General features: G+C 46.2%; 1 protein-coding gene across 1 annotated transcript; it reads left to right on the top strand.

Annotated features, from left to right (window-relative positions):
• On the top strand, positions 1-26,456 carry LOC143835093 (flavin-containing monooxygenase 3-like). Its single transcript, XM_077332247.1, has 9 exons — positions 1-155; positions 2,093-2,233; positions 9,936-10,124; positions 12,412-12,574; positions 13,946-14,088; positions 15,253-15,452; positions 21,098-21,456; positions 24,168-24,240; positions 25,867-26,456. The coding sequence occupies exons 2-9, from the start codon at positions 2,102-2,104 to the stop codon at positions 26,207-26,209; spliced, it is 1,602 nt and encodes a 533-aa protein (XP_077188362.1). The 5' UTR covers positions 1-155; positions 2,093-2,101; the 3' UTR covers positions 26,210-26,456.
• The last annotated feature ends 138 nt before the right edge of the window (positions 26,457-26,594 follow it).

Below are 26,594 nucleotides of genomic sequence, written 5' to 3'. Positions count from 1 at the left end.
GAAGGAGGAGGTCTGCTTAAAGCCTTGGGAAACTCCTACATTTCCAAGGCTGCCCTCCAATAACAGGGACAAAGCTTGCCAGAGATTTCCTCTTTCCCACTTTCTGCCAGGGAACTAACAAGCCTGGGAGAAGAGGAGCCCCAGACAAGAAAAAGGTAAGAGCATATTGGGAGCTGGTGAACTGGGGAGCTAATGCCTGTGACACTGTTGGAGTGGTGACCACGTGCAGGGAAGCAAAGACAGAACTCTTACCCAGAGTCATGGATCCTGCACCTGTGTCAGATCTCTGCACTTTTATACCTCCCATTACTGTCTGGAATGACAGAGAAGAAGGAGAAGGGCAAGCAGACCTGGTGGGAAAACATGTCCTGTTCCTTTAACAGAGATTTAATGCGTGGAAACCTAAATCTGGGGCTTTTTCAGGACATGGAGTCAATAACATTCCCTGCTAGCTTAACATCCCCTTAAGTCTCTGTTGAATGGACATTTTCTCTCCTTCTGGTAACCACAGAGGAGGGATCCTGCTCTTATCCGTGCCTGGGTCCTCCAAATCATTTTGTGGCAGGGATCCAAAACAGCTTTGGGTCCTGAGCAGAACTGGACCCACATGAATTCTCTGGCTGCTGTAGGACCTGACCCCTTAGTACAGTAACCCTCTGCTGGGAATTTTCCCACTTGGGAGGCTACAGCTGTATCCTTGCAGTGCAGAAATAAGAGTGTGCATAGCTAGGGAGGAATAATGCACCTTCAATGCACTTTAGAATCTACTGATTGTCCTGTTCTGCACAGGAGAATTCACCTGCAAAAGTGCATCAAAAGTGCCTTATCCAATGTGTGTGGAGTTATTTATTTATTTTTATGAGACTGGGCATCTGTGTTCCACATCTGATTATAAACTGATCTGTCCAGTGGTAGGTCCCATTATATTCTGCAGGGCTTCCCCCCAGAAAAGTGTTTTTAGGATTGCAGTCTTCATGCACTGGCTGTCCAGTACTTGAGTTAGGACAGGAGATACGAGAGGGAAATGTCAGCTCTGGGTTGGAAAATACGTGAAGACTTTGGGAGTGGAGCTGGGAGTTGGTGGGATTTGGGGCAGGAGAGATCTCAGTGGAGTATGATGCTACAGAGACCACCCTCCAAAGCAGCCATTTTCTCCAAGGGAACTGATCTTGTTTGTCTGGGGATCAGGGTGTAGTCTGCATGGGGCTTTCTACCCAGTCCCAGTTTGAATGAATCCCTCCTGTCTACACTGAATTTGATTTACATTTTGATTTGGGGCACTTTAAATTTTCCCTCTGCAATGTGCATGATTGATTTGTGGTGACCCTACCTTTTCTCCGCAATATCCTGGAGTAGATATAAGCCTCCAGTAAATGTGCAGCTCTCTGCTTTTTGCGAATTAACATAGAATAATAGAATCACAGAGTTGGAGAGGACCTCATGGGTCATCTAGTCCAACCCCCTGCACTATGCAGGACACTCACTTGTTGTCTCCTGCTTCCAATGCTTTAGCAAAGCCATCTTCCCTGATTGGTCAGTTCAAAGTCTTCCTGTTTCCCGGTTGCAAAGCTTGTCTTAAAGTGACTGCGCTCCAGAAGCCCTAACTTCTCTCAACAGAGATTTACCTCTTGGATTTATCCCCCCCTCTGCTGTCTCCAAGACTCCCCCCCCCCCCATTCAAGAAAAAAAAGAAAGAGACTCTTGCTGCGCTTGGCTCCCCTCCATGCTCTGGGTTTTCCCAACTGAGTGCAAAACACTTTATGTTTCAATTGTGGGGGGAGGAATAGAGGAAGATCCGAGTTCAAATCGATCTGAATTCAGCAGGATCCACGACAGAATAAACAAAGTAAGTGCAGAATCAGCCCTGGTATAATAGCAGATTCCTCAGGGGCCACCTGGAGATTGGGAACCCTAGAGAGAAAGGTCTTCTGCATGTCCATTATAACATGCATGGCCCTTGTTTGGATATCCCAAAAGAGAAGTGAACATGTGTTTTGCCTTGGAACTGGCTCCTGAAAGCGGGTCACTGTAGGAGTCTGAGGTTTGCTAACCATGACTCTGTGACATCTTCCATGCAATCCCCCTACCTCAGGAGGACATCATGGTACGAAAAGTCGCCATTATCGGTGCTGGGGTGAGTGGCCTGACATCCATCAAAGCCTGCCTGGAAGAAGGACTGGAGCCCACCTGCTTTGAGAGGGGCGATGGCATCGGAGGACTCTGGCAGTTCACGGTGAGTGTGGAATTCTGGGGCAGGTATCAACCCTGGCCAGCGGCTGTATCATAATTTACTGCTTATATATATCCTGTGACTCTTAGTGACTTGAACTTACTTGGCTGGTGGAATCTATGGTTGCCCCACCTGGCAATCAAATGGGGGTGGGCATCTAGAAGGGCACCTGTTGGCAATGGCGTGATGTCACTTCCAGGAAAACCATGGAGTTTCTGAACATTCCTAGAGTGGCATGATGTCATTTCTGTGTTTTTCCCAGAAGTGATACCACACCATTTCCCACATTTGTCTCCTCCTGCAGAGGACTTTAATGGAATCTGAACTCCTCGAATTTGGCAATGAGTCTAAACTGCTAGTACATGGGAACACCATGCTAGAGATTCTGATCTGTAAGGCATACTGTGAAAGACACAGATAGCTGAGGTTAGGACACTGCTAGACTTCTAGGTTGCAGTGATTGTTATGTATTTATAAGATGAATGTATTTCTGACTTAATCTTTTAAAGCTGTTCAGTCTTTGATTCTAAGCTCAGCCAATGAGACTTTCTCTAGATTCGTGAAGGATTATCATCTGTGACAAGCAGGACCTTCTCTGTTGTAGCCCCAAAGTTGTGGAATTCTTTCTATATTAATCTGCTTCAGAGGACAGGAAATAAATGCCACTACATACCAGTAGTACAAAAACTATACCAACTACTGGTATGTAGTTTGTGCTTTGCTACTGTTTCTACTTATACAAGCTACAGCCAGTGTGGTTAAGAGCAGTGGATTCTAATCTAGAGAACTGGGTTTGATTCCCCACTCCTCCACATGCAGCCAGCTGGGTGATATTGGGCTAGTCATGGTTCTTGTAGAGCTGTTCTCATAGAGCAGTTCTCTCAGGGTTCTCTCAGCCCCACCTATCTCATAGGGGAGAAAAAGGGAAAGGTGTCTGTAAGATGCTTTTGGACTCTTTTGGGTAGTGGAAAGTAGAGTATAAAAATCCAGCCTCTTCTCTTCTCTTCTCTTCTCTTCTCTTCTCTTCTCTTCTCTTCTCTTCTCTTCTCTTCTCTTCTCTTCTCTTCTCTTCTCTTCTCTTCTCTTCTCTTCTTACAGTTAATACTGCTAGTAGTCTGACTAGCATGTTGTACTGGCTGCAGTGCTTTGAGAAAGTCTAGTATTGTGGATGGTAGCAGCAGTAGTTCATGGTTTGCAGCTGACACTCTGGAATGTTTTAAATTCACCAGTTAAAGCAAAGGTTAAGAAAGAAAAATAAAACACTCCTACGCGCTAGTAACAGTTCCTGGAGCGGTCATGAAAAGCGAAATCCCGGTCTTAGTTTTAAAAGTATAGCTGCTAAACATAAAGGATTTCCCCCCTTTTCATTGCCTGTGAATTGGCTCCTGCCTTTTGTTCTGGACTGGTTATGCAACCTCTTAAGCAATTTGCAAACTATGACTCCGAGGGCAAATGGATCAGATGACGCTAAGTGTTTCATAAGGGGGCAAGAAGCTGCCTTAACTTAGCTTCCACGGTTGGTGATCATTTTTCACATTTTACGGTACAATCCCATGGAGAATGACTCTAATGCAGGCTTTCTCAGTCAGGGTTTCATGACAGCCCTGGAAGGGTTTCCTGGATGGCTGGAAGTTCATTAATTTTTAAATATATGTTAAAAATTTCGTTAAACCTTTATTAGCTGATAGGACCATATATGGTCATGTCAACTGACCGACCCTTCCTCAAATGGGCCTGGAGGGGGTGGGAAGGGGAGGGGCCCCAGGGCGCCAGGTACCCAGCTCTGCTTCTCAATCATGTTCTGCATGATTGCACCACTTCTGGGGTTTCTAGAAGCCTGAAGAATATTTCAGGGGTTTCTCAGTCATAAAGAAGTCGAGAAAGGCTGCTCTAGTCTGTTGATTTTGCTGGGCTTTGCTCTGCATAGGCTTGCCTTGTCAGTGCAAGGTTTCCAAAATGTTTTGGAATTTGAGCCCCCTCTATTTAGCCTAGAGAGATCTTCTTATGGAATTGTGAGAGCGGCGGAATTGTTAAGAGTGGTGGTCTCAAATTTTGAGAACCGGATTTGATTCCCCCCATTCCTCCACCTGCAGCTAGCTGGGTGACCTTGGGCCAGTCTCAGTTCTTTCAGACTGTTTCCACATTAGTGATGTCCCTTGGATTTGCATTTTTAAAGGGTCGACAGTTTCGTCCATTTCTGCACTAAAATGTGCTTCTTCAGGCGCAGTTCAGAATTGCCCCCCTCAGTTGCCCACAGCAAAGGAATCCCCTGAAAACCAGATTTCATCTTTTCAAGCATAGTCTAATGGGATATAATTCAGGTCTGCCCGATGTGGAATTGCATACAACTGGGTTTCTCCCTGTGCCTGATATTTTGAGTCATTTGGTAACGCCCATTTCCTGATCACCATCCTCCTTCCTGCTCCTTTCCTCCCTCTGTTCTGAAAAATCTGCCTCTTTTTAAAAAAATGGTGTGATTGCGTTACAACACTGTTTCTAAGGTTTTTTTAAACACAGTCTTACAATCTAAAACAGCAGTTTTATAATGTTATAACACTATAACCCAGGTTTTTGGTTTTTTAAATTACATTCAGGACATTTTGGGGGGAAGTGGGGAGGTGATCAAGGGTGCAGAATGGTGGGATTAAGGAATGCAATGAAAACAAAGTTATAAGCAATCACCATTTTGGGAAAAACAAATGTTTTGAAAAGCCGAAGGGAGCAAAGCATGATGGGAGGCTGCCTCCATTGAACTCAGTGTGGAAAGCAAGTTGCAAATTTCAGCCTGGGAAATGAGGGGAGGAAAGGCCCAATGTGGAAAGGCTAGACTCACAGCACCCAAAGGAAATCCAAAGCGAAACTTACCTGAGGTATGTCTCCTAATGCAGAAATGGTCTCAGAGCTCTCTTGGCATCACTTACATCATGATGTGTCTGTTGTGCAGAGAAGAACGGTACTCAATTGTAAGCTGCTTTGAGACTTCTCCTGGTAGTATAAAGTGGGGTCCAAAAAAACTAGATCAGCGCAGAGGGAAATGGAATCTTTAATAGCTATACAACCCTTGCTCATTTTGCATGCAGCTCTGTCATGGGGAATCTAATGCACTGATTGCTAAATAGAGCATATTTGATACAAACTTTAAAATTTGATAAAATGACATTTTCACGGAGCGAGTACAGAGTGTGATTCATAGTAAGTCAGTGGTTCTCAACCCAGGGGTCCCGACCCCATTTAGGGTCGCCTGGCCCCTTCTGTGGGGTTCCCAGGTTGTTTGCCGTGGTGGTGGCGGCTGGAGGCAGTGGCTGCAAGCGGCAACGATGGGCAGCAGCGGCAGGAGGTGGCCAGCGGCAGCAGAGCCATTGCAATGGCCACCTCCACACTGCCCCGACTGTTGTGCACCTGGACGCCTGTGCACAATGACAATGACCCCACTGCAGTTGAAGTCACAGGATCAGAGCGGTTCAGAACCACTGTAATAAGAGTTGTTATAAAGAAAACCGAAACAACTTTAACATATGCTACATATTACATGAACTCCATATTAAATGGACTCTGGGGAATGGTAGAGGACAGGAAGGCCTGGAGGATCATTGTCCATGGGGTCGCGATGGGTCGGACATGACTTCGCACCTAACAACAACAACAACACATATTACATATTTATAAAGAATTCAGAAATTAGATTGCTTGATCATTTGGACATTAAAAAAATCATTCCAGCCTTTCAGATTTTTATTTTTTAGTTCATTTCCCATACATGCACTAGAAGTTATCTACAGGAGCATTTGCCAGGTGATATTCTGGACTTTTTTGCACATCATTAATTTAGTATCATGCTTACCTGGTGAAGACGCTATATTCTGGGTGCTCCGCATGATGTCGCCAACCTCCCGTCAGGGAACTGCTTGCTATATCCTCCATTTTAAAGTGCTAGTTGGTGAATCCCAACCTAAAAAGCGCTATCCCCCGGCAAACAACCAGCAGGCCACCAGCACAAGAAATGTATGGAGGTGAAGAAGTGCTACCTCCACCTCCAATGTTCCGCCCTTGCATCCGCCTCTCTCTCCCTTCTCCCGGGGGATTGGAAGTGCTTTTTAAAACAGGATAACAGCCTGGGGCAACGAATAGGCGGACATGCACCTCAGCTGAGATTGTCTGTGCCTCTATGAATATGCAGATAGGCATTTAAACAAATAAGTATATTTAATTTTTTTTTAAAACCCTGCAATCACTGGATGTTCACATGTCAATCAGCGATGCCAGGAGCGGATTGGTTGGCCAAAGTTATTGACAGTGGTAGGCAGGGCAAAGTGCAACAAGCGTAAAGCTCTCCTCACATTTCTGGCAGCGAGTGAGGAGTACAACACACACAAAAAGTCTCCAGAAACATTTGAGACAGCCGGAGAGATGTGGAGTGCCGGTGTGTCGTGATTATTTCTCATGCTTTGCCATACAGCAGGCTTCACGCAATAGTACCCAATGTGCGGAAAACCCCTCTCATTTAACCCACCGGAATGCTGTTGTTTTTTTAATGGATTTCTATTTTTCACAAAGATAGAAATAGAAGTATAAAAGATACTCATTTGTAAGAAATTATATAGAATACACTCAACACGTTTTATATTTTAAAAAACCCTTCTGTCCCATTATATTTCATCTTCCTGCCTGTAGATTATCTTCTTAGATAGTTCAGATAAGGACCCCATTGTTCTTGAAAAACTTCTTCCATTTTTCCGTTGACTCCTAATGTCAGTTGAGCCATCTTGGCAAGATCCGCCAATTTAATCAGCCAGTCTTCTATTGCAGGGGTAGTCAACTTGTGGTCCTTCAGATGTTCATGGACTACAATTCCCATGAGCCCTGGCAGGTAGTCAACCTGTGGTCCTCCTACAATTGTAGTCCATGGACTACAATTGTAGGAGGACCACAGGTTGACTACTCCTGTTCTATTGAAGGTAACTCTTGCGTTTTCCATTTTCTAGCCATGACTATTCTTGCTGCTATCATCGCGTAAACAGAGTGCTGGTTTTTAACTTCAAAATCCATTCATCTTCTTTCCTCAACACAATTCTTTCATCCGGTCTGTCAGATTTCAATATAACCCAAAACAAGAAGTCTGTGGGTTCACATTTGTATTAGAAAAAAACATTCTACCAGAACAGCACCAATTCTTTTATTAAATATATATTGCTTTTGTGTTCAGATTGTCTTAACTTAAGAGGTTGTCTAGCCTTGCCAGTATAGAAAAAGAAGAAGAATTGGTTTTTATACTCCACTTTTCACTGCCTGTAGGAGTATCAAAGCAGCTTACAAATACCTTCCCTTCTTCTCCCCGCACCCTGTGAAGTAGATGGGGCTGAGAGAGCTCTGAGAGAACTGTGACAGGCCCAAGGCCACCCAAGTGGCTGCATGTGGAGGAATGGAGAATCAAACCCAGTAGATTATAAGCCACCAACCTTAACCACTACACCATACTGGCTCTCAGTATGCATTTTCCCACATCCACGTGACATTACATATACCACACAATCGCTACTGCATAGTGTGAATTCTTTAAGATCTTATTCTTTATTGTCTGCAGGATTGGCATCTGCCTTCTCCTGTGAGCCATCTCATGGAACACTTTGGTTCCTACCCTTAATCAGTCAGCAGGGGGCAGCCCACGAACACACCATTCCCCTTTCAGAAATGAACAACATGTTGCATTTTGCAGAGGGGAGTTCTGAAATGCCAGACAGCTCTCTACATGTTTCCAAAATCAGTCCAGCAGCCATACCTGTCTGCACCTCAAGTGAACCGGCCCATGCTATTGTGTAAATGTCCAATGTACACTGCCTGGACAAAGTTAAACAGAGCAACAGGTTTGCAGAAGGAGAGATGAAGCGTTTGTTTGTGAGGTCAATTGGAAGGGGTGGCTCAAATGCAACAAAAGGCCACTGGCAGCTGATTGGTAGTTTTCACCACATGACAATAATTGACAGATAAAACGAACGGTGGGAAGTCTTGACTTCCTGTCCCTCGGCTCTCCTGTGTGTAAACAACTCCTGAGGGCAAACGGGGAGGGGGCGGGGGGGGGGGGGAGGAAGCAGGGCAAGGGCCTCCCATGCAGTAGTGGTAAGAATCATGGCAACTACTGGGCCAAAAACTAGGTGGCAGTGTGGCATAACGCCCTCCGTGTGGTAACGCCCTTAGAGGTCTTTCACATCACCTCATTCCCTGACCTTTTAAACTGGAGATGCCGGGGATTGAACCTGGGACCTACTGCATACGACGCAGATGCTCTGTCTCTAAGTCATGGCCTTTCCTTTTGGGAAAATGGTTGCCATGCGTGATTACGCGTGGTCCCTTTTCTCCTCTTCTTCCTTTGCCTCTTCCCCAGGGTAGATATCAATCCCCACAGGACGATATTTTCCAGGGTTCTGATCTGTATTCCCCCCCTCTCCCCAAGTTATTCCCTGAACATTAGTGTGGGGAAACCAGAGAACCAGTAATAATTTGTCTTACTGCTGTCGTAAGTGGAGAAAATGAGAGAGAGGGTTAAGGTCACTGATGTAGCAATGTCAGTTTTGGTTGCTGCTTCCATGCTGCTCTGGGAATTTCGCCAATCTATGCTGTATTTATCCTAAAGATTGGGGAGGTGGGTCCTAGAGGGTGTCGTCACCACTAAATCGGCCTTGCTCCCCATCCCTACACTGTCCCACAAAAGCTCCTGAGAGTTCCCTGTCCAAAGCTGACAGCCTTAGTAATACACAATACACAATACACAATTGCACAGCATCTGTGGCATGGAGAAGCTGAAGACAATGTAACAGGAAAGCATGCAAGCAAAAAAAAACATGCCAATTGAGGGAAGCTAGAGAGAGGCGTGCCAGAAAAGATTAACCCTCCTTTCTGCAGTGGGCAGTCTTATAACTAAGACTGAAATTGCTTCTGGCTCCCTTTGTGGCTGGTTATTAGTAGCTGAAATTGGTTTCTTTAGGGCAGTGGTACTCAACCACCCTAATGCCACGACCCCTACAGCAGGGCTGGTGGCAGCACGGGCGCACATGCGCACACCCTGCAGGTGCATGCGCACACGCCACTGCTGCTCCTGCTCACCGCAGTGCTGGCCACCTCCATGCAGCCTCAGTGATGTCCATGAGCCTCCATCAGCTCTGAGGCTGCGCGGAGGAGGCCAATGTCATGCGGCCGCCACCAAGCTGTCTCGGCGACCCCTGGGAAAGGGCTGAACGATCCCTCGAAAGGTCACGACCCCCACTTTGAGAACCACTGCTTTTGGGAATAACGTAAGGAAGAGGAGCTATGGCTCAGTGGACAAGTTCCTGTTTTGCATACGTAAAGTACTGTAACTGACCCAAGGTCACCCAGCAGGCCTTGTGAGTCTCAAAACGGTTTACAATCACCTTCCTCTCCCCACAACAGACACCCTATGAGGTAGGTGAACCTGAGAGAGCTCTGACAGAACTGTGACTGGCCCAAGGTCACCCAGCTGGCCGGAGGAGTGGGGGATCAAACCCACTTCTCCAGATTAGAGGCCACCACACTTAACCACTGCACCAAGCTAGCTCTCAAGGTAACCTTATGAGGAGACCCTAGAGCAGTCTGTCTTGTTTCATTCAGGGAGTGCTGAACTCACGTTTAACCAGTCAAGATTCCCCCCCCCCCTCCGGCAACAAAGAATTCCTTGTTCCATCTCCTCCTCTAGGATTCCGTTGTGGATGGCAGAGCCAGCATTTATGCCTCGGTGTTCGCCAACGCGTGTAAAGAAATGATGTGCTTCCCAGACTTCCCTTTCCCAGATGACTTCCCAAACTACATGCATAACACCAAGCTTCACGAGTACATCCAGCTGTATGCCAAACACTTTGATCTTGTGAAATACATCAAGTTTAAGGTAAGACTTTACAGCCGACAGGTGGGATGTTGGGTTCTATGCTGGGCAGGTATGCATGATGATGACAATGTGTGAATGGTTTCAGAGGTGCTTTCAGCAGACAGAGGTTTTTGCAATATCCAGGGATGGCCAAACTGTGGCGTTTCAGATGTCCATGGACTTCAATTATCATGAGCCTCTGCCAATGGGTAATTGCTGTCTATGGGACTTTGGAAACACATAGGGCCATTTCGCACGGCTTAAAAATAGCACAATGATTGCTAATTGAAAACGATACTAATTTGGCATAACCCACGACGTCGTAGACAATCTGCAACACTCCTGAAACCGATCAGCAAAAAGCGCTTCGTTGTAGCGCTTTCAGGGGAATCCCAAAAAGTGGATTCACCCTCCGGAAAGCGATACACTCCTGCAACCAATCTGCAACAATAGCGATAAAGACCTGTGCGTTAACATTGTTGCGGTTTCTTCAAAGTCCCTCCTCCTGAGCCTGTCCTCCAAACTTCCGGCGAAGCGATCGCCATTTTTTTTTCCCCGAGCGAGTGGAGATCAACGCACCGGCGAGCCTCCGTTTAGCCAGTGAGGCTTCCCAGGCTGCAGTCCCTCCTCAGAGCTGTTTAGTCACTAAGCACAAGAAGCCCGCAGAAGCCCGTTTGCTGATGTATTTTCCCTTTATTTTTCACACTGTTTTGGCTGAAAATCGCGCCTGTGAGGGGGGGGGGGAGGGGGGATTTTTTTTTTCCACTCGGAGGCAGCGTGGCCACGATCAAATGACAGCTCAAACAGAGGCTTCCCTGGCTTCAGTCCCTCCCCTTCAGTCACTAAGCACACACATTTCACACATTCCATTCAGCCGAAAATCGGGCCGTGAGAGGGGGGGGATTTTTTTTTTTTCACTCGGAGCCAGCGTGTTAACGATCAAACGATCAAACGACAGCTCAAACACACCAGGCAGCTGGATGGGTCTCTCCATTGCAACGAATCTACCCAGATTCGTTACAATGGGTGTGTTTTTTTTAAAAAAAAACCTTCCTTAAAGGGAAAGGGGCTGTTTGGGAGCATGCTAACGGCTGCCCATTGGCTGCTTGACGGCCAGGGGCGGGACGAGCTTGGCAATAGCGCTTCCTTTCTAGCGATTTCTGCCGAGACCGGAAGCCTGTGGGAAACGCTAAAAAACGCAACTGATTCCACTACAAAGCCAGGTATGCAAAACGACGAATTCCACTATTTTAAATGGTGATTTTTCATTCAGTGACCAATTTGCAACAAAGATCCCCGTGCGAAATGGCCCATAGTTTGGCCACCTCTGAATCTAAATTGCACAAGAAGTCTGGAAAAGGTCCATGCCCATAACCCTGTCCAGTCATTACCATTTTGACACTTTGAGGTAGTCTGTAGCTGACTGAGTTAGGTTTGCCAGCTCCTGGATGGAAAATACCTGGAAATTTTGTGGGTTGAGCCTCAGGGGCAGGGTTATGGGGGGAGGGAGTTAAGTGAGGTATAATGCCATAGAGACAACCCTCCAAAGCAGCAATTTTCTCCAGAGGAGCTGATCTCTGCCACCTGGATATCATAAACCCAGGAAATCTCCAGCCACCACCTGGAGATTGGCAGCCCTACTAGGGCTGCTTATGGATGGGTTGTCCCTGTTTGAATCTGGAAGAGCAATCCTAAAACAAAGTTAAACCCTTCAGTGGGACTGAGGACCAGCAAAATGTAGGGATTAGAACTAGCAAACACCAAATGAATCCATGCACGCTCAATAAACAATTTAATGAGGAAACCTCCTAACAGGAGTATGCCAGTTTCTAACAAAATAACAAACAAGTCCCGGTGAACTGCCCTTGTTTCAGTAAATTTCTTCAGTGTATAGTGTAAGAATCAATGGATTAAATGAAATACAATGGCAAATGGTCTGTGTTCTCAATTTCATCCATTCATTGTTACATTATACACTGATGAAGGGTAATTCACAGGACTTGTTTGTGATTCTGTTGGAACTCTTGTTAGGAGGTTCCATCATTTATTGAGCCTGCACAGATTCACTTGGTGGTTAGAACCAGAACTAGGATTTAGGGGATCCAGGTTCAAATCTCTGGGCTGGCATGGAAGCTGGCTGGTAGGCCTTGGGACACATCACGCCTTGTGGGGATATAATAGAGGAGGGAAGAGTAATTGGGGAGAAAGCCCTGATAGAAAGAAATAAAACTACCTCAATAAATGAGCTGAAGGGTATAACTCGTGCTCAAACTCCCAGAAAACCCTGTTGATTTGTGTTTCCTCCAAGACTCTTGTGATTCATGTGAAAAAACGTCCCGATTTCGAAATCACTGGCCAATGGGAAGTGGAAACAGAAAGGGAAGGTCGGGTGGAATCGGCTGTGTTTGACGCTGTCATGATTTGCTCCGGCCATCACGTCTATCCAAACTTTCCGGCTGATAGCTTCTCTGGTAAGGGATCATGCTGTTTTGAAACAACACTAAAGTCAACCTTGAGTATCCAGTTCACAGCTTGTCTCTATGAGTGGCTCAAAAGACTTTTGTGACTTTGGAGGAGGACAGAGCTAAAGCTTGCTGCGTTTTTCTCTCTTTACACATTCTCGGCCTAGCCTACCTTGCAAGGTTGTTGTGAGGATTAAATGCAGGAGCGGAGAATGACGTGAATCCATAACGGAGAAGATGGGGGTATAAATGAAGCAAATGAATAAATGTCATGCCATCAGAATCTCTCAAACCATGGTCATTCTCACCACAGGTTGCAGAGAGCTGCCTTAGCAATTGGTGGGAAAGTATGCAGTTGCATTTGATTTATGGTGACCTCATTGGGTTTTTGAGGCTAGAGATAAAGAGATATGGCCTACCATTGCTTGCCTTTGCTTACTTCTGTTGCAAGCTTCCCAGAGTGCAGATGCTACAGGCCTGGGGGGTGGGGGGGGGAGGCAGAGAAGGTTAGACCTTTTAATTCCATCCCTGGAACGAGTTCTGCACTGCAAAGAAATTCAGTTTATCTGTCCTCCATCCTTCCAGCACTTGCATTTTCAAGGTAGGAGCCACCTGCCAGCCACAGTCCCTTCATGAAATGGCATTGTCCACTTTCCTGGAAAAAGAGAAGAACAGCAGGGTTCCTATGCCCTTCTTTTGACTCCCTGTCAGAGTCCCAAGAAGCTTACAAACACCTTTCCCTTCCTCTCCCAAAAGCCAACATCCTATGAGGTAGGCAGTGCTGAGAGAGCTCTGAGAGAACTGTGACTGGCTCAAGGTCACCCAGCTGGCTGCCTGTAGAGGAGGAGTGGGGAATCAAGCCTGGTTCTCCATATTAGAGTCTGCTGCTCTTAGACACTACACCACGCTGACAGAATCATGAGACAGATGCCCCATGGACAGTAGTGCTCAGAAGCCACTTCAGAGGCCCATTCTGCACATGTTGGATAATGCACTTTCAATGTGTTTTTGCAGCTGGATTTTCCTGCGCAAAACAGAGAGAGCTTTATCCAACGTGTGCGGAACGAGCCCAGGAAAATCTACTTCTAAAGTGCATTGAAAGGGCATTATCCAACTAGTGTGATTTTGTTTTAAAACAGCCACAGGACCGATCTTCGGAATAGCCAGCACTTTAACGCACAGTGTTTGTTTATATGCTGCCCTCCCTTTCGGCTCAGGGAGGTTTACACACAAGATGGAATAGTGCTAGAACAAGTACAGTAAGATTCAGTAACAACGTAAAAAAACACACACACAAACAGAGTAATAACAATACAAGGCAGCAAATGCATGTGCCTTTTTCTTGAAGTTGCCTTCTTTGTCCTCCACTTTTCCATCAAGGGATAGAGAAGCTGAAGGCCAAATACTTCCACAGCCGGGAATACAAAGGACCTGAAAAGTTCAAAGGGAAGAAGGTCCTGGTGATCGGCCTTGGGAATTCTGGCTGCGACATCGCCGTGGAGCTCAGTAACGTGGCTTCTCAGGTACAGCTGCACACCTAATTGACAATCGGCATGCTCCAGCCCAAGTTAAGCACTTTCCTACCCCAGGTATTTCAGTGGGGGATGAAATCATCTGACATCTTCATCTAGAAGAGATGATGGAGGGAAGGAAGGGTGATAAGTGAACAGGGCTCCATGAGAGGTCCATAGCACAATGATTGATTGATTGATTGACTGATTGATTGATGCATAGCCCCACCTCTACCGGCATACCAGCTCAGGGTGTCTTCCCCAACATTTTATTACATAAAAACATAATGCATAAAAGCACATACCGCATTAGAATTAAAAACATTATAAAACAATCATGCCCACTGTGTAAGCAAAACACTTCAGAGCATCTTGGTTTTCAGGGGAGGGTGGGTACAGAGGGAGCCCAGATGGTGCTAACCAAAGCCCTCCTGATGTTCATTGGCCCCAACTGAATGCCTGGGTGAACAGCTCCATCTTACAGGGTTCTTAGCAAATTAAAAAAAAATGTATATAAATTTGTAATTAACTGACACCAATTCAGGAAACCCTTCCGGGGCCGTCAAGAAACCCCAGGGTTTCACAAAACCCTGATTGAGAAAGCCTGCCCTAAGGAGTCTTTCTCAGGAATTAAATAACTTTAAATGCACTTGTACTGTATAGAAATATATAATGGTCGGGCTTGCTAGGTGGTAAAAATCTAGAAAATGAAGCTCCAACTGATATGTATTGTATACAAGAATGTTGAATATAGAGCACGCATTGTGAAATATTGTTCATTATTGCCTGGATCTCATTCAAAGTGCTCAACGCAGGAGAATGTGTTACCACATAGCAAGCTCTAATATTATATATTTCTATGCAGTACAAGTGGATTTAAACTGCTTTGACTACTAAGGAAGACCAAAACGCATCTGCATATCTGAGGTTGTTGATATTTCTCCCTGCAATCTTGATCCCAATTTGTGACTTATCTAACCCCACCTTTCTCATGATGTGCTCCGCATACAAGTTAAATAGGCAAGGCGACAGTATACAGCCTTGCCGAACTCCTTTCTCAATTTTGAACCAATCAGTGATTCCATGCCCGGTTCTCACTGTTGCTTCTTGACCTGCATATAGGTTTCTCAAGAGACGGATAAAATTTCTGTCCCCCTCCCTTTTTTTTTTGTCAAGGTTTATGTCAGCTCTAGAACTGGGTCCTGGGTGCTGAGTCGTGTGTGGAGCAAAGGTTACCCTTGGGACATGGTGCTCATCAATCGCTTCGACACGTTCCTCAAGAGCATTGTCCCTGCGGGGAAAAGTGACATGATGTATGAAAAACAAATGAACAGATGGTTCGACCTTGAGAACTTCAGCCTGATGCCAATAAATAGGTACTCATCAGCAAAAGGATGGCAATTGGGTCACTGACAGGGGATGGGGTTGGGGGGAATAAGGTTGCCAGATCGAAGCTGGGAAACTCCTGGAGATTTGGGGGTGGAGCCTGGGGGAGGACGGAGACCACAGAGGCTTACAACGCCACAGAGTCCACTTCCCAAAACATCCTTTTTCTTCAGGGGAGCTGATCTCTATACCCTGGAGATGACCTGAGGGGACCTTCTCAGTGGCCAACCACAGTAGGTATATGGTTCAAATGGAATTCATTGTTATTTACTATATATTGCTAGTAAAATATATAATGAATAAACAATGAAAACAAAATCTAAGGGCAAATATCGATCTTTATCGGAAGTCCTGCTTCATCCTCCTCCTTTTGGGGAGGGGGGCGATGAGGAGGATGTTGCTGAGATGTCCTCCTCTAGGAGGCTTGCCTGGCCTTGGATCTGATGGTTTCTCAGTCAAACCTTTTCTGGTGTGGGTGAGTATGGGTGTGTTTCTTTTCTTCCCCAAGCCTGTAGAATTTCCTATATGCAGAGTAGATACTTCTTTCTCGTCACTTTCCAGAAATGATAAAAGGCAGTTATAATCCGGGGACATTCTGCAGTGACGGTTGAGTGGGTAATTGTTTTGTTTTGTTTTCTGTTTGTTCCATTTTGTTGCTGTTTATTTAGGAATTGTTGCCCCAAAGCCCCCTCCAATTTTTGGATTGCATTGCCCATTTGCTGTGTGAGCTATGTTGAAAGTATTTTTACACAAATAAAATACCATCATTTCTAGGCTACTGTAGCCTAGAAATGTTGTACAAAAAGGAGAACCTCATGTAATGGACCAGAGTCCATTACATATATTTATTTTGAGAAAAACAATTGCACTGACCAATCTGACTTGATCTTTCCAGCCACGTGGCTTGACAGTGTCATAATAATTCATGGGAAAGTTGTGACCACAGGCGAGTTGAAGAAGTGAATCTCTGTTGTCCCAGTCTTCTGAAGGAGAGCTCAAACTTCCCGTACCACTGAGCCGAGACAATGGTGGAAATCAGGGGGTGAGGGAGCGCATACATTTCAGGGGATGGTATCTTTCTCAGTGGACTGAAAAAAGTCAGTTGTCTATCTCCAGCCTTCAAGGAGATAAGTAGAGGAACAGAAACGAGCCACCGATATTCTTGCCTGGTGTTTTGATGGGAAAAGTTATCTGGCTTTAACCCAAGAAATATTCAGAATACTGTTATCTAGAAAGCAGGGACTTCTCCAAGCAGTTTGGGAAAGTCATAAACAATCAGTTCCCTTGGAAGAACCAGGAATGTTTCAGATACTTTTCTAAAGTGAGCTTGATTTGTGCACACTGCTCACCACTGGTCTTTATGGAAACCTTTAAAAAAATGCATCACCAGCCCAACCCTAACCAGGAACCATCCCTTAGAAGTAGTGTCATGTGACAGAATTGGCCTGTCTCAACAGCCCGAGAGCTCAAATCACAGCCCAACCTGTCCGAGGTAGACTGATTATGAGGGTTGTTTCCAAAAAGCTATAGAAAAGCACCCAAAATATTGTCAAAACAACCATAGAACAGAATAATAGAGTTGGAAGGGACCTCCTGGGCCATCTAGTCCAACCCCCTGCACATTGCAGGAGTTGTCTGGATAATTTTGACCTGTTCAAGGATAGTTCCCCTCACTCCCCGGCAGAAGAGTTGGGACAACAATGCACAAAAAAGTACTACACGTTTGCTGAAAGAAATTGCCATCCAAGGACAATCAGCAGATGTATGTGATCAAGACCAGCCCATCCACTGGAGGACAAAGCATTTTCCAAGGATGGTCAGAGATCAGCTGTACCCCAGCTTGCTGATTATCTGGGTTTCTTGATTGTCCAGGGTGGGAAAATGAACAAGCCTGCCCCAATGCAGCAGAAGAGGTGCATTGTCCCAATTAGTGTCCACTGCCTTCCGTCAGAGGGAAGACCTTCCCTCCATTTCTATTTCCTTTCTGTGACTGAGCCACCCAAGTAATGTGTTTTTTTTTCTTTACTGAAGAATTTTGGCTGTTGGTTCAGCCTGGGAACCTGAGGAGAAGGATCAGGAGTCCGCTTTAACATGAGAAATGGCCCTCGAGGCATTTAAAAATTTAAGAATAACAAAATATTTTATTAGACAGAGGGGAAAGGTCAGGTGTAATCAGATGTAATCAGGACAGGTGAAATTTCTGCTGTAAATCCAGTACATGCATAGTTTTTTATTTCTTAAGCTTCTCCCAGTCCTCAGTAGTCTGAAAAAAAGCCTTCAAAAACCACTCCTGTTAGGTAGTGGAACAGAAATGAGCCACCGATATTCTTGCCAAGTGTTTTGACAGGAACAGTTATTTGGCTTTAACTGAAGAAATAATCAGAACACCCTTATCTAGAAAGCAGGGACTTCTCCGAGCTGTTTTGTAAAGTCATAAACTATCAGTTCCCTCTCAAGAACTAGGAATGACAGGGGAGTTGAATGCTTCAGATACTTTTCTAAAGTGAGCTTGATTTGCGCACACTGCTCACTTTTGCACAAACATTGGGATTACGAGGGAATGGCTGGTCTTTATGGGAACCTTTTTAAAAAAAATGCATCACCAGACCTCACCTAACCAGGAACCACCCCTTAGAAGGAGTGCCCTATGACAGAATGGGCCCGTCTCAACAGCCCAACGTACCTCAAATCAAAGCCTGACCTGTCTGAGGCATACTGGCTTTTGTTTATGATTCCAAAAAGCACTACAAAAACACCCAAAAGAGTGTCAAATCATTGTAACCTGTTCAAGGATAGTTCCCCCAGCTCCCGGACAGAAGAGTTGGAACGAAAATGCAAGACCCCTCTTATCTAAAGCACTGCTCATCTGCAGAAAGAAGGTGCAGCCCTAGGACAATCAGAGGATTATGTGATCAAGCCTAGCCCATCCACCGGAGGATAAATTGTTTTCTGAGGGCGGACAGAGGTCATCTGCTTGTCTTTCCCCAGCTTGCTGATATCTAGGACTCTTTATTGTGGAGGGTGCGGAAATGAGCAGGCTTGTCCTAATGCAACAGAAGAGTCATGGAACTTGGCTGAGATACTTGGCTGAGATATATCGTACTAGGGGAGGCAATCCCACTTTAAAAGTGGCCTAGGAGCCAGGCTGCACCCTTCCCCAGCACCAGCGCTCAGCTTGGCAGGGCAGGGAGAGTGAAGTGAAGGAAGGAGGCACAAACGCCAGGCGAAAAGTGGGGCAGGAGGTGGCAGCGGCCACCCCGCAGCTGGGTTCAGTGCAGCATGGAGGGAGACGTGCTGAAGGCCATTTTAAATATAGGCAGGGGGCTTGGCAGGCCCGTGAGCTCTTCTGACATCTAGGAGGCCAGCCTGACTGGGGGGGAGGAAGGCAGAGCACAGGCGGGCATTGCCCCCGCCCCGCCAGCAGGTAGAGGAGCGAGAAGCCTGATGGAGTGGGCTCAAAGAACCCGCACCCTCTACGGCGGTGGGTTGCTCAGCCCTTGCTGCCTATGGCAGTGGCAAGGAGTGGGGTGAGAGCAGCAGAGGCGGGATGGAGGATGGTCGCTCGGCCACCAGTGCCCATGTCGATAACCAAGAGCGGGGGGAGAGATCAGTCTGGAGCACAGCCACTTAAGCCCAGCTGCATCTTAGTATCACGAGGGGTGCTGCAGTCCACTGCCCACCCTTCCATCTGCCTTCCCTGCTGAGCGGGGAGTGATGTGAGAAAGAGGTGGCACAGTGGTGGTGGTGGTTGGGTGCTGCCGGCACCCAGGCTGCCATGGCGAGAGGAGGAGAGGGGTGGGCTGCTGGTGACTCCCAACCTCCATAGATGCTGGGGTCTGAGTTGGGGGTCCTGCTACTGGAGAGTGGGCAGAAGGGCAGTCACGGGCCATGGTGGAGGTTGGCAGGGCTTGTGGCCCCTCACAAGGGGCTGGAAGAGCCTCTGAGTGGCCCTCGATTGGGGAGGATCCCCTCCCCCTAGGCCTCCCAACAGTGCACCGATTCCTCTGAGTGGCCCTCGTGGGGAGGGCCCTCCTCCCTGAGGGCCATCAGAGGGGCCGCACACTTACTGACAGCGCACCAGCTTCTCTCTGTGGCCTGGCACATTGTGAAAAGTACCATGCACGTTCTATTATATAGGATGGTTCCTTCACACCTCAGAACCGAATCTGTGTGCACTATTTCTAGTTGTGCATGCATGTTCCGTCAAGTCAAAAGAGACTTATGGAAACCACCACGAGGGGATTTCAGTGGAAGTGAGAAACAGGATGGTTTAAGGATTCATGTGGCCCATGGTCCTTTTAAGGATTTGCGGGCTCCTAGCAGAATACAATTCCAGTTGGAGCAGCCAGACTGGGGTGGAGGGCCCTCCACAGTAGAAAGGGGTGTCACTCCAAGAGACCATAAAGAGGTGAAGGGGAGGAGGAGAAAGACTACGGCCCTGATCCATGAAGGGAAATGCGCCATGCGGAACCCATAGAATGTGCTACATGGATAAAATAGCCCTGGTGAGAAGGAGAGGTGGTTGTCCGTTGCCTCATATTACAGCAGTAGTTCTCAACCTTCCTAATGCCGCGACCCTTTAATACAGTTCCTCATGTTGTGGTGACCCCCAACCATAAAATTATGCAAGTGTTCTTTCACAGAAATTAAACCGAAACTGACCAATAGTGTGAAGATCCGTTGTTCAGGATTGTATATTCATTCATTCATTCATTCATTCATTCATTCATTCATTCATTCATTCATTCATTCATTCATTCATTCATTCATTCATTCATTCATTCACATTTATATACCGCCCTCCCCGAAGGCTCAGGGTGGTTCCCATAGAAATGAGAACTATACAAGAAACCATACGTCTAAATACATTGGTTATAAATTGTATATAAATTGGCGGGCGCCTTCAGGAGATGCGGCAACAGTGGCAGCGCCCCGGCCAAGCTGCTTGCCCTGCCGCGACCCCTGTGAAAGGGTCATTTGACCCCCAAAGGAATCTCGACCCCCAGGCTGAGAACCACGGCATTACGGAGACTTCATTGCCCATCTCAGTACCGACCCTGCTTAGCTGCCAAGATCTGGTGAGGCTGGGCTGTACCATATCCTTCCACTCCCCCATTTCCAGTTAAGGATGCTTAAATCTCTGAGTCTGGCTTTGGAATAAGCTCCAGCTTGTTTTATACAGCATCCGCTAGACCAGGAGTAGTCAACCCGTGGTCCTCCAGATGTTCATGGACTACAATTCCCATGAGCCCCTGCCAGCATTGGCTGGCAGGGGCTCATGGGAGTTGTAGTCCATGAACATCTGGAGGACCACAGGTTGACTATCCCTGAGCTAGACATCTGGTTCCCTCAAATCTGTTTTGCCATGATGTCTTGACAAGAGCGAGTAAAGGATCCTATTTTCACAGAAAAAGACAAAAGTCACACACGCACACACACACAAACACACACACACACTGGAGTGTTGCTCTGTTGGGAAACACTTTGCAGCCCCAGAACATCCTCTTTGGCTGCGAAAACCAAATTCCACGAATATTCTGCATAGCCCCGATAGCTCTGCAAGGGTCCGAATCACGTGTCGTTTCCTCCCCTGCCGGCAGCCGTGAAAGAGTCCCTGTGTTCTGCCTTTCCTCAGAGCTCTGCGCAAGGAGCCCGTGATCAACGATGACCTCCCGAGCCGCATCGCCTGCGGCACTGTCGTGATCAAGCCCGGCGTGAAGGAGTTTACCGAAACCTCTGCCCTATTCCAGGACGGGACCAGGCAGGAAGGGCTCGATTATGTCGTCTTCGCGACGGGCTACAGCTTCGCCTACCCGTTCATGGACGACGAGTTCATCCTCAAGTGCCGAGATGACACGGTCACCCTGTACAAAAGCATCCTCCCCCCTCGGCTGGAGAAACCAACCATGGCAGTGATCGGCTTGGTTCAGTCTCTTGGATCGGCTTTCTCAACGGCGGACCTCCAGAGTCGCTGGGCCACTAGAGTCTTCAAGGGTTAGTGGGACAAGCCCGATATAGTTAGTTTGTGGAAGCCAGTTTGGTGTAGTGGTTAGGAGTGCGGACTTCTAATTTGGCATGCCAGGTTCGATTCTGCACTCCCCCACATGCAGCCAGCTGGGTGACCTTGGGCTCACCACAGCGCTGATAAAGCTGTTTTGACCGAGCAGTGATATCAGGGCTCTCTCAGCCTCACCCACCTCACAGGGTGTCTGTTGTGGGGAGAGGAATGGGAAGGCAACTGTAAGCCGCTTTGAGCCTCCTTCGGGTAGGGAAAAGCGACATATAAGAACCAACTCTTCTTCTTCTTCTTCTTCTTCTTCTTCTTCTTCTTCTTCTTCTTCTTCTTCTTCTTCTAAGCGGGATTCAAACCTGGCTTTGTATTTGGATGGGAGACCTTCAAGGGACACTAAAGGCCCCCTGTCTGTCTGACAGTCCATCCTCAAATCTCCTGGATATACTCCACAGGGATAATGATTAAATAGTGAGGTATAGAAGGGAATAATTGGGTCCCTAGTTTCTATCTCACCTAACTCTTTAGAACCTGTGGGCACCTTTGGAGTTCTGACACTGGAGGGTGGCTGCAATCACAAAATGGCTGCCATGAGACAAAGCCAACCACAAAATGGCTGCCACAACAGTTAGGGCCAACCACAAAAACCCCTCAGAGTGAGATCATGCATAACTCTTATAGTAACTTCTGGTGAGCCGGGTTTGATTCTGCATTCCTCCTCCACATGCAGCCAGCTGGGTGACCTTGGACTTGCCACAGCACTGAGAAAGCTGTTCTGACCGAGCAGTAATGTCAGGGCTCTCTCAGCTTCACCTCCCTCACAGGGTGCTTGTTGTGGGGAGAGGAAAGACTGTAAGTTGCTTTGGGACTCCTTTGGGTAGAGAAAAGCAGCATATAAGAACCAACTCTTCTTCTTTAAGAGTTCAGGCAGAAGTTCTGATTAGCAGCATGCCTTTGAAAATGAACATATTTTCTGGCATACACAGAGCTACTCTTCAGTAAAGGTGCTGCCAAATCAGCTTCTCCAAAATCTGCACAGCCAATCAGATCTACAATAGCCAGTTAGAAGCCCTGCTGGGCAAAACTCCCTCCTGGCACTGTCCAATTTCTAAAAATCATGGTGCCATGATGTAAACAAAGAAACAGGAGAAGAAGGATTTTAAAAGGCTTACAAGTCCAGGGCTGATCCTTTCTACGAGCCTTATAGTGTATATTTTCCATAACCAGGAGATACTAAATCATGCTTCGGCAGCAAATATCTGTTAGGGCCTGGGCTGATAGAAGGAATTCAAAGAGAAATGAAGCATCTCTGAGCCCCCTTTGCCCCCCAGCTCTGGTGCCGCAGCTACTCTACACGATCTGGCTGTGAAATATACCTTTGCAATAATAATGATAATAATAAATTTATTTTTATAGCCCACCCTTCTCAACACACTCAAGTAGGGTGACATCAATCAAATAACAGTAGAGTACAATAATATCTATAATGCTATTTAAAAATCAAATAATTAAGTTTTAAAATCATTAAAATCATTGTTAAAACTGCCCACCGAATAGTCAATCAATTTATTCACGGTCATTCAGACCAAAACCCAAATACATGCAGTTAAAACCAAGACAATCCAAAAAGCAGGAAAACTGCCAATACTATAAAAATGTTAAAAGTCTGACATCATAGTCAGTATTTAAAACATACTTTAAGTTACCAGTTTAAAAAAAAATGGCTTTGTACTTATAAGGTTGGATCATAAATAATTTTTTGATCCATATACCGAGTACGCAATTTCATGGCGGCGGTGCAAAATTTAGCTGTGCAGAGAGTTGTTTGCTTATCTGCGTCTTGAAGCAGTACCTTGATTTTCTCCTTTGTGGAAGATCTCAGGTAAGTGTTCAGAATTGGCTGGATAAAGGTGCGTCTGATAGTGTCATAAATGGGGAGGAACAGAAACACATGTTCATCTGACTCTATCCATCTGCTGGCACAGGGACAGAGTCTCTGAGCAAGGGGTTTCTTTTGGTAGCGCCCCTCCAGCACGGCAGTGGGTAGAGTTGAGCATCTTGCTTGGGCGAAGGCCCTTCTATGCCCACCGAATAGTTTTGACTGTGAGGTTTAGTTGACGTTTTGATCAGTGGAGGTTAGGTGGGTTTTATTTCTTTATTTACGTGCTGCCCCTCTCGGACTCACCCTCTCAAGCAGGAAGACCAGCATCTACATGATGTTATGTTCTGGCCTCAGGCATAGACCTGGCAGAACAGCTCTGTGTTGCATGCCCTCTAAGAACTGTTTAAGAGTCCAGAGAGCCCTGATCTCACTAGGGAGAGCACTAGGGAGGCTGGGCCAGGGCTGAAAAGTTTTATTTCTTTGGGGCCCAGGATCCTGAGCAGATCTTAATGATCTTTGAGGGATATAGAGGATGAGGAGGTCTTGCAGATATATGTGGTCTCCATACCGTTTAGGGAAGAATCATATGGGAAGAAGAATATGGCAGCCTGTTTGGGTCATCAGGGGCAGAATTTAATTCTCTTCAGCGCCTGAAAACACAAAGGAAACCCAGTCTCTGCATGCTGAGAATGGGCAGAGTCCCACGTGAGTGATGAAAGTAATATATGCCTTTTTGTGTTTGTGTATTTATCCACGTGAGAACGGATGTGGATCTCATTTGACAATAACAACCACATCTTTGTCTTTCTGCAGGGTTATGTAAGGTGCCTTCAGAGAGCCGCATGATGGATGACATTGATGAGAAGATGGGGAAGAAGCTCAAATGGTACGTTTTAAGAGCAGAGTCTTTTGTGTCCTGCTCAAAGCCTACAAAATTCTGTGATGTTTGTCATTGACATGATGGTTTCCGGCAGTTCAAGGGGTTTGGGGATTCAATGCTAGAAACGCCACTGTTATTTAGCTATTCAAATAGATATGCTGTAGGATGGCATCCCCATAAAACCCTTGAAAATATGGAAAGTCTTAATCCAAAGGGGTGGGAAGGTAGTCTGATCTTGTCAGATCTCAGAAGTAGAGCAGGCTTGGTACTTGGTCGGGAAGCTACCAATCAAGACTCTGCAGAGGAAGTCAGTGAATGGCAAACCACCTCTACTTCTCACTTCACTTGAAAGCTCCTTGCTGGGATCACTGTAAATCAGTCACGGCTTGAGGGCACTTTACATACACACATTAGTATGAAGGACCTCTGGCTCCCATGAGAACCTGCCTAGTAACTGCTAAAGTCAGCCTTAGGTCAGTCTTCTTACTGAAGCAGAGCACAAAAGGTTAAAGAGTACTTACAAAAGCAGCCCATTGCAAGCCTTTGTCGCTGGGCTGCAGGCAGGACTACATCCCATACATCAGCAGATGAAGAGTCTGCTCCTTGCTTCTGCAAAAAAGCACATGGAGCTTCTGTTTCTCTTCCTGAAGAAAGAGGAAGTGGGTGGAGCCCACTTTAAACAGAGGAATCCCTAGGATTCCAGGAAGTTTGGTGTTTTCCATTGCAACCTCACTAGTGACCACTTGATGCCACTAGTGAGCACACAGGTACAACTTAACAACAGCCCTCCGGGGCTGACTTCACCAAATTACTTGCTGCTTGCAATTCCAACACTTAATTTTTAAAAATTTAGCCCGTTTGGGGATTTGATTTGTAGATATCAGTTCTCAGGAGTTGGAATTACAATCTACATTTGTTACGCAAGTTCTGCGCCTTTTAAAAGTGCAAATTGTTATTTCCCCCAAAATTTAATCATCTAATCGTAGAATCATTGAACCATAGAGTTGGAAAGGGCTAGTCCAACCCCCTCCTCAATGCAGGATCTGCCTAAAGCATCCATGATAAGTATCTGTCCAGCCACTGCTTAAAGACGGCCAGCAGCCAAGCTTCAAAATCACTACGCTGACAAAACATTTCAAATATCAAAGCAGAGGGGGGAATAAAACAAACAAACCTATCAGTCCTATCTGTCAAGGAAAACTTTTAAGACATTGGCTGTTGTGGTAGCACAAAAGAGTAAACATGCGAATTACAAGAACAGTTTTGTAATAGAACTACAAAGTATCTCCATAACAGTAAACAACTTTATTAATCACACGGTCCTGTGATCAAGACAATTGCCTCCGGCAATGAGAAGGGAGCAAAAGAACAACTCCACTCTACGGGTCTGTTAGCAGTTCTGCTGGCTGGGCAAAAGTTCTTGGAGAGATTCACGGACAACTTCATTTCAAATGCTTGGGGCATATCAGATCTCTCGGATCTCAGTTCCGTTCATTGTTGCAGATCTCTCACGCGGCATCCTTGAAATTCTTTCTCTACACATATTTTCCCAAAAGGAGACCCAGATTCATAGCCTCTTCCACGTCTGGCTGAGAAGTTCATCTACCAAACACCTTTTGCCTTTTCTTTAAGGTTCGGCAAGGGCGATTCCCTGCAGACAGATTACATCCTCTACATGGACGAACTCGCTTCCATGATCGGCGCTAAGCCCAACATTCCCCTCCTCTTCCTGACGGACCCCAAACTGGCTGTGCAAGTTTATTTTGGCCCTTGCAGCCCCTACCAGTTTCGCTTGACAGGACCCGGGAAGTGGGAAGGAGCCAGGGGCGCCATCCTGACCCAGTGGGACCGGACACTGAAGGCCACGAGGACCAGAGTTGTGCACAGTCCTCCCATCTTCTGCTTGCCCTGCACTTTGTTCAGAGTCTTGGCCCCCCCGCTTGTCATTGCTGCCCTATATTTCATGTTTTTCTGATTGATGTGTGGGTGGGAGAAGTTGGAGCAGTGGCTGCAGCTCAAATGCTAATCTTCTCGATCACTTTGTTCACGCCTTAGACCATTAAAATACAAAAGAAACAAATTCAGCATATTAGCATTCCTAACAATCCAATGAATGAATGAATGAATGAATGAATGAATGAATGAATGAATGAATGAAGCATATAAACTAAATACAAAGTTAAGAAGAGGCTGCTAACCTAAATAAAACGAATTGTAGTGAACATCCTACAGAATTACCAGTGAGTATTTCTGCTTCTAGAACAGTAGTTCTCAACCTTCCTAATGCCACGATCCTTTCATACAGTTCCTAATGTTGTGGTGACCCATAACCATAAAACTATGCAAGTGTTCTTTCACAG

This window comes from Paroedura picta, chromosome 4, assembly GCF_049243985.1.
Source record: "Paroedura picta isolate Pp20150507F chromosome 4, Ppicta_v3.0, whole genome shotgun sequence".
NCBI lineage: Eukaryota > Metazoa > Chordata > Lepidosauria > Squamata > Gekkonidae > Paroedura > Paroedura picta.
Note: the sequence above shows the minus strand (reverse complement) of the source record. Positions and strands in the feature narration are given on the sequence as shown.

What these genes read in the sequence shown, in the direction of transcription:
- LOC143835093 (XM_077332247.1), top strand. Translation starts at nt 2,102, where the DNA reads ATGGTACGAAAAGTCGCCATTATCGGTGCTGGGGTGAGTGGCCTGACA. An exon ending in GGCCACTAGAGTCTTCAAGG is followed by an intron (nt 21,457 to 24,167) that starts GTTAGTGGGACA and finishes GTCTTTCTGCAG; the next exon opens with GGTTATGTAAGGTGCCTTCA. An exon ending in ATGGGGAAGAAGCTCAAATG is followed by an intron (nt 24,241 to 25,866) that starts GTACGTTTTAAG and finishes CTTTTCTTTAAG; the next exon opens with GTTCGGCAAGGGCGATTCCC.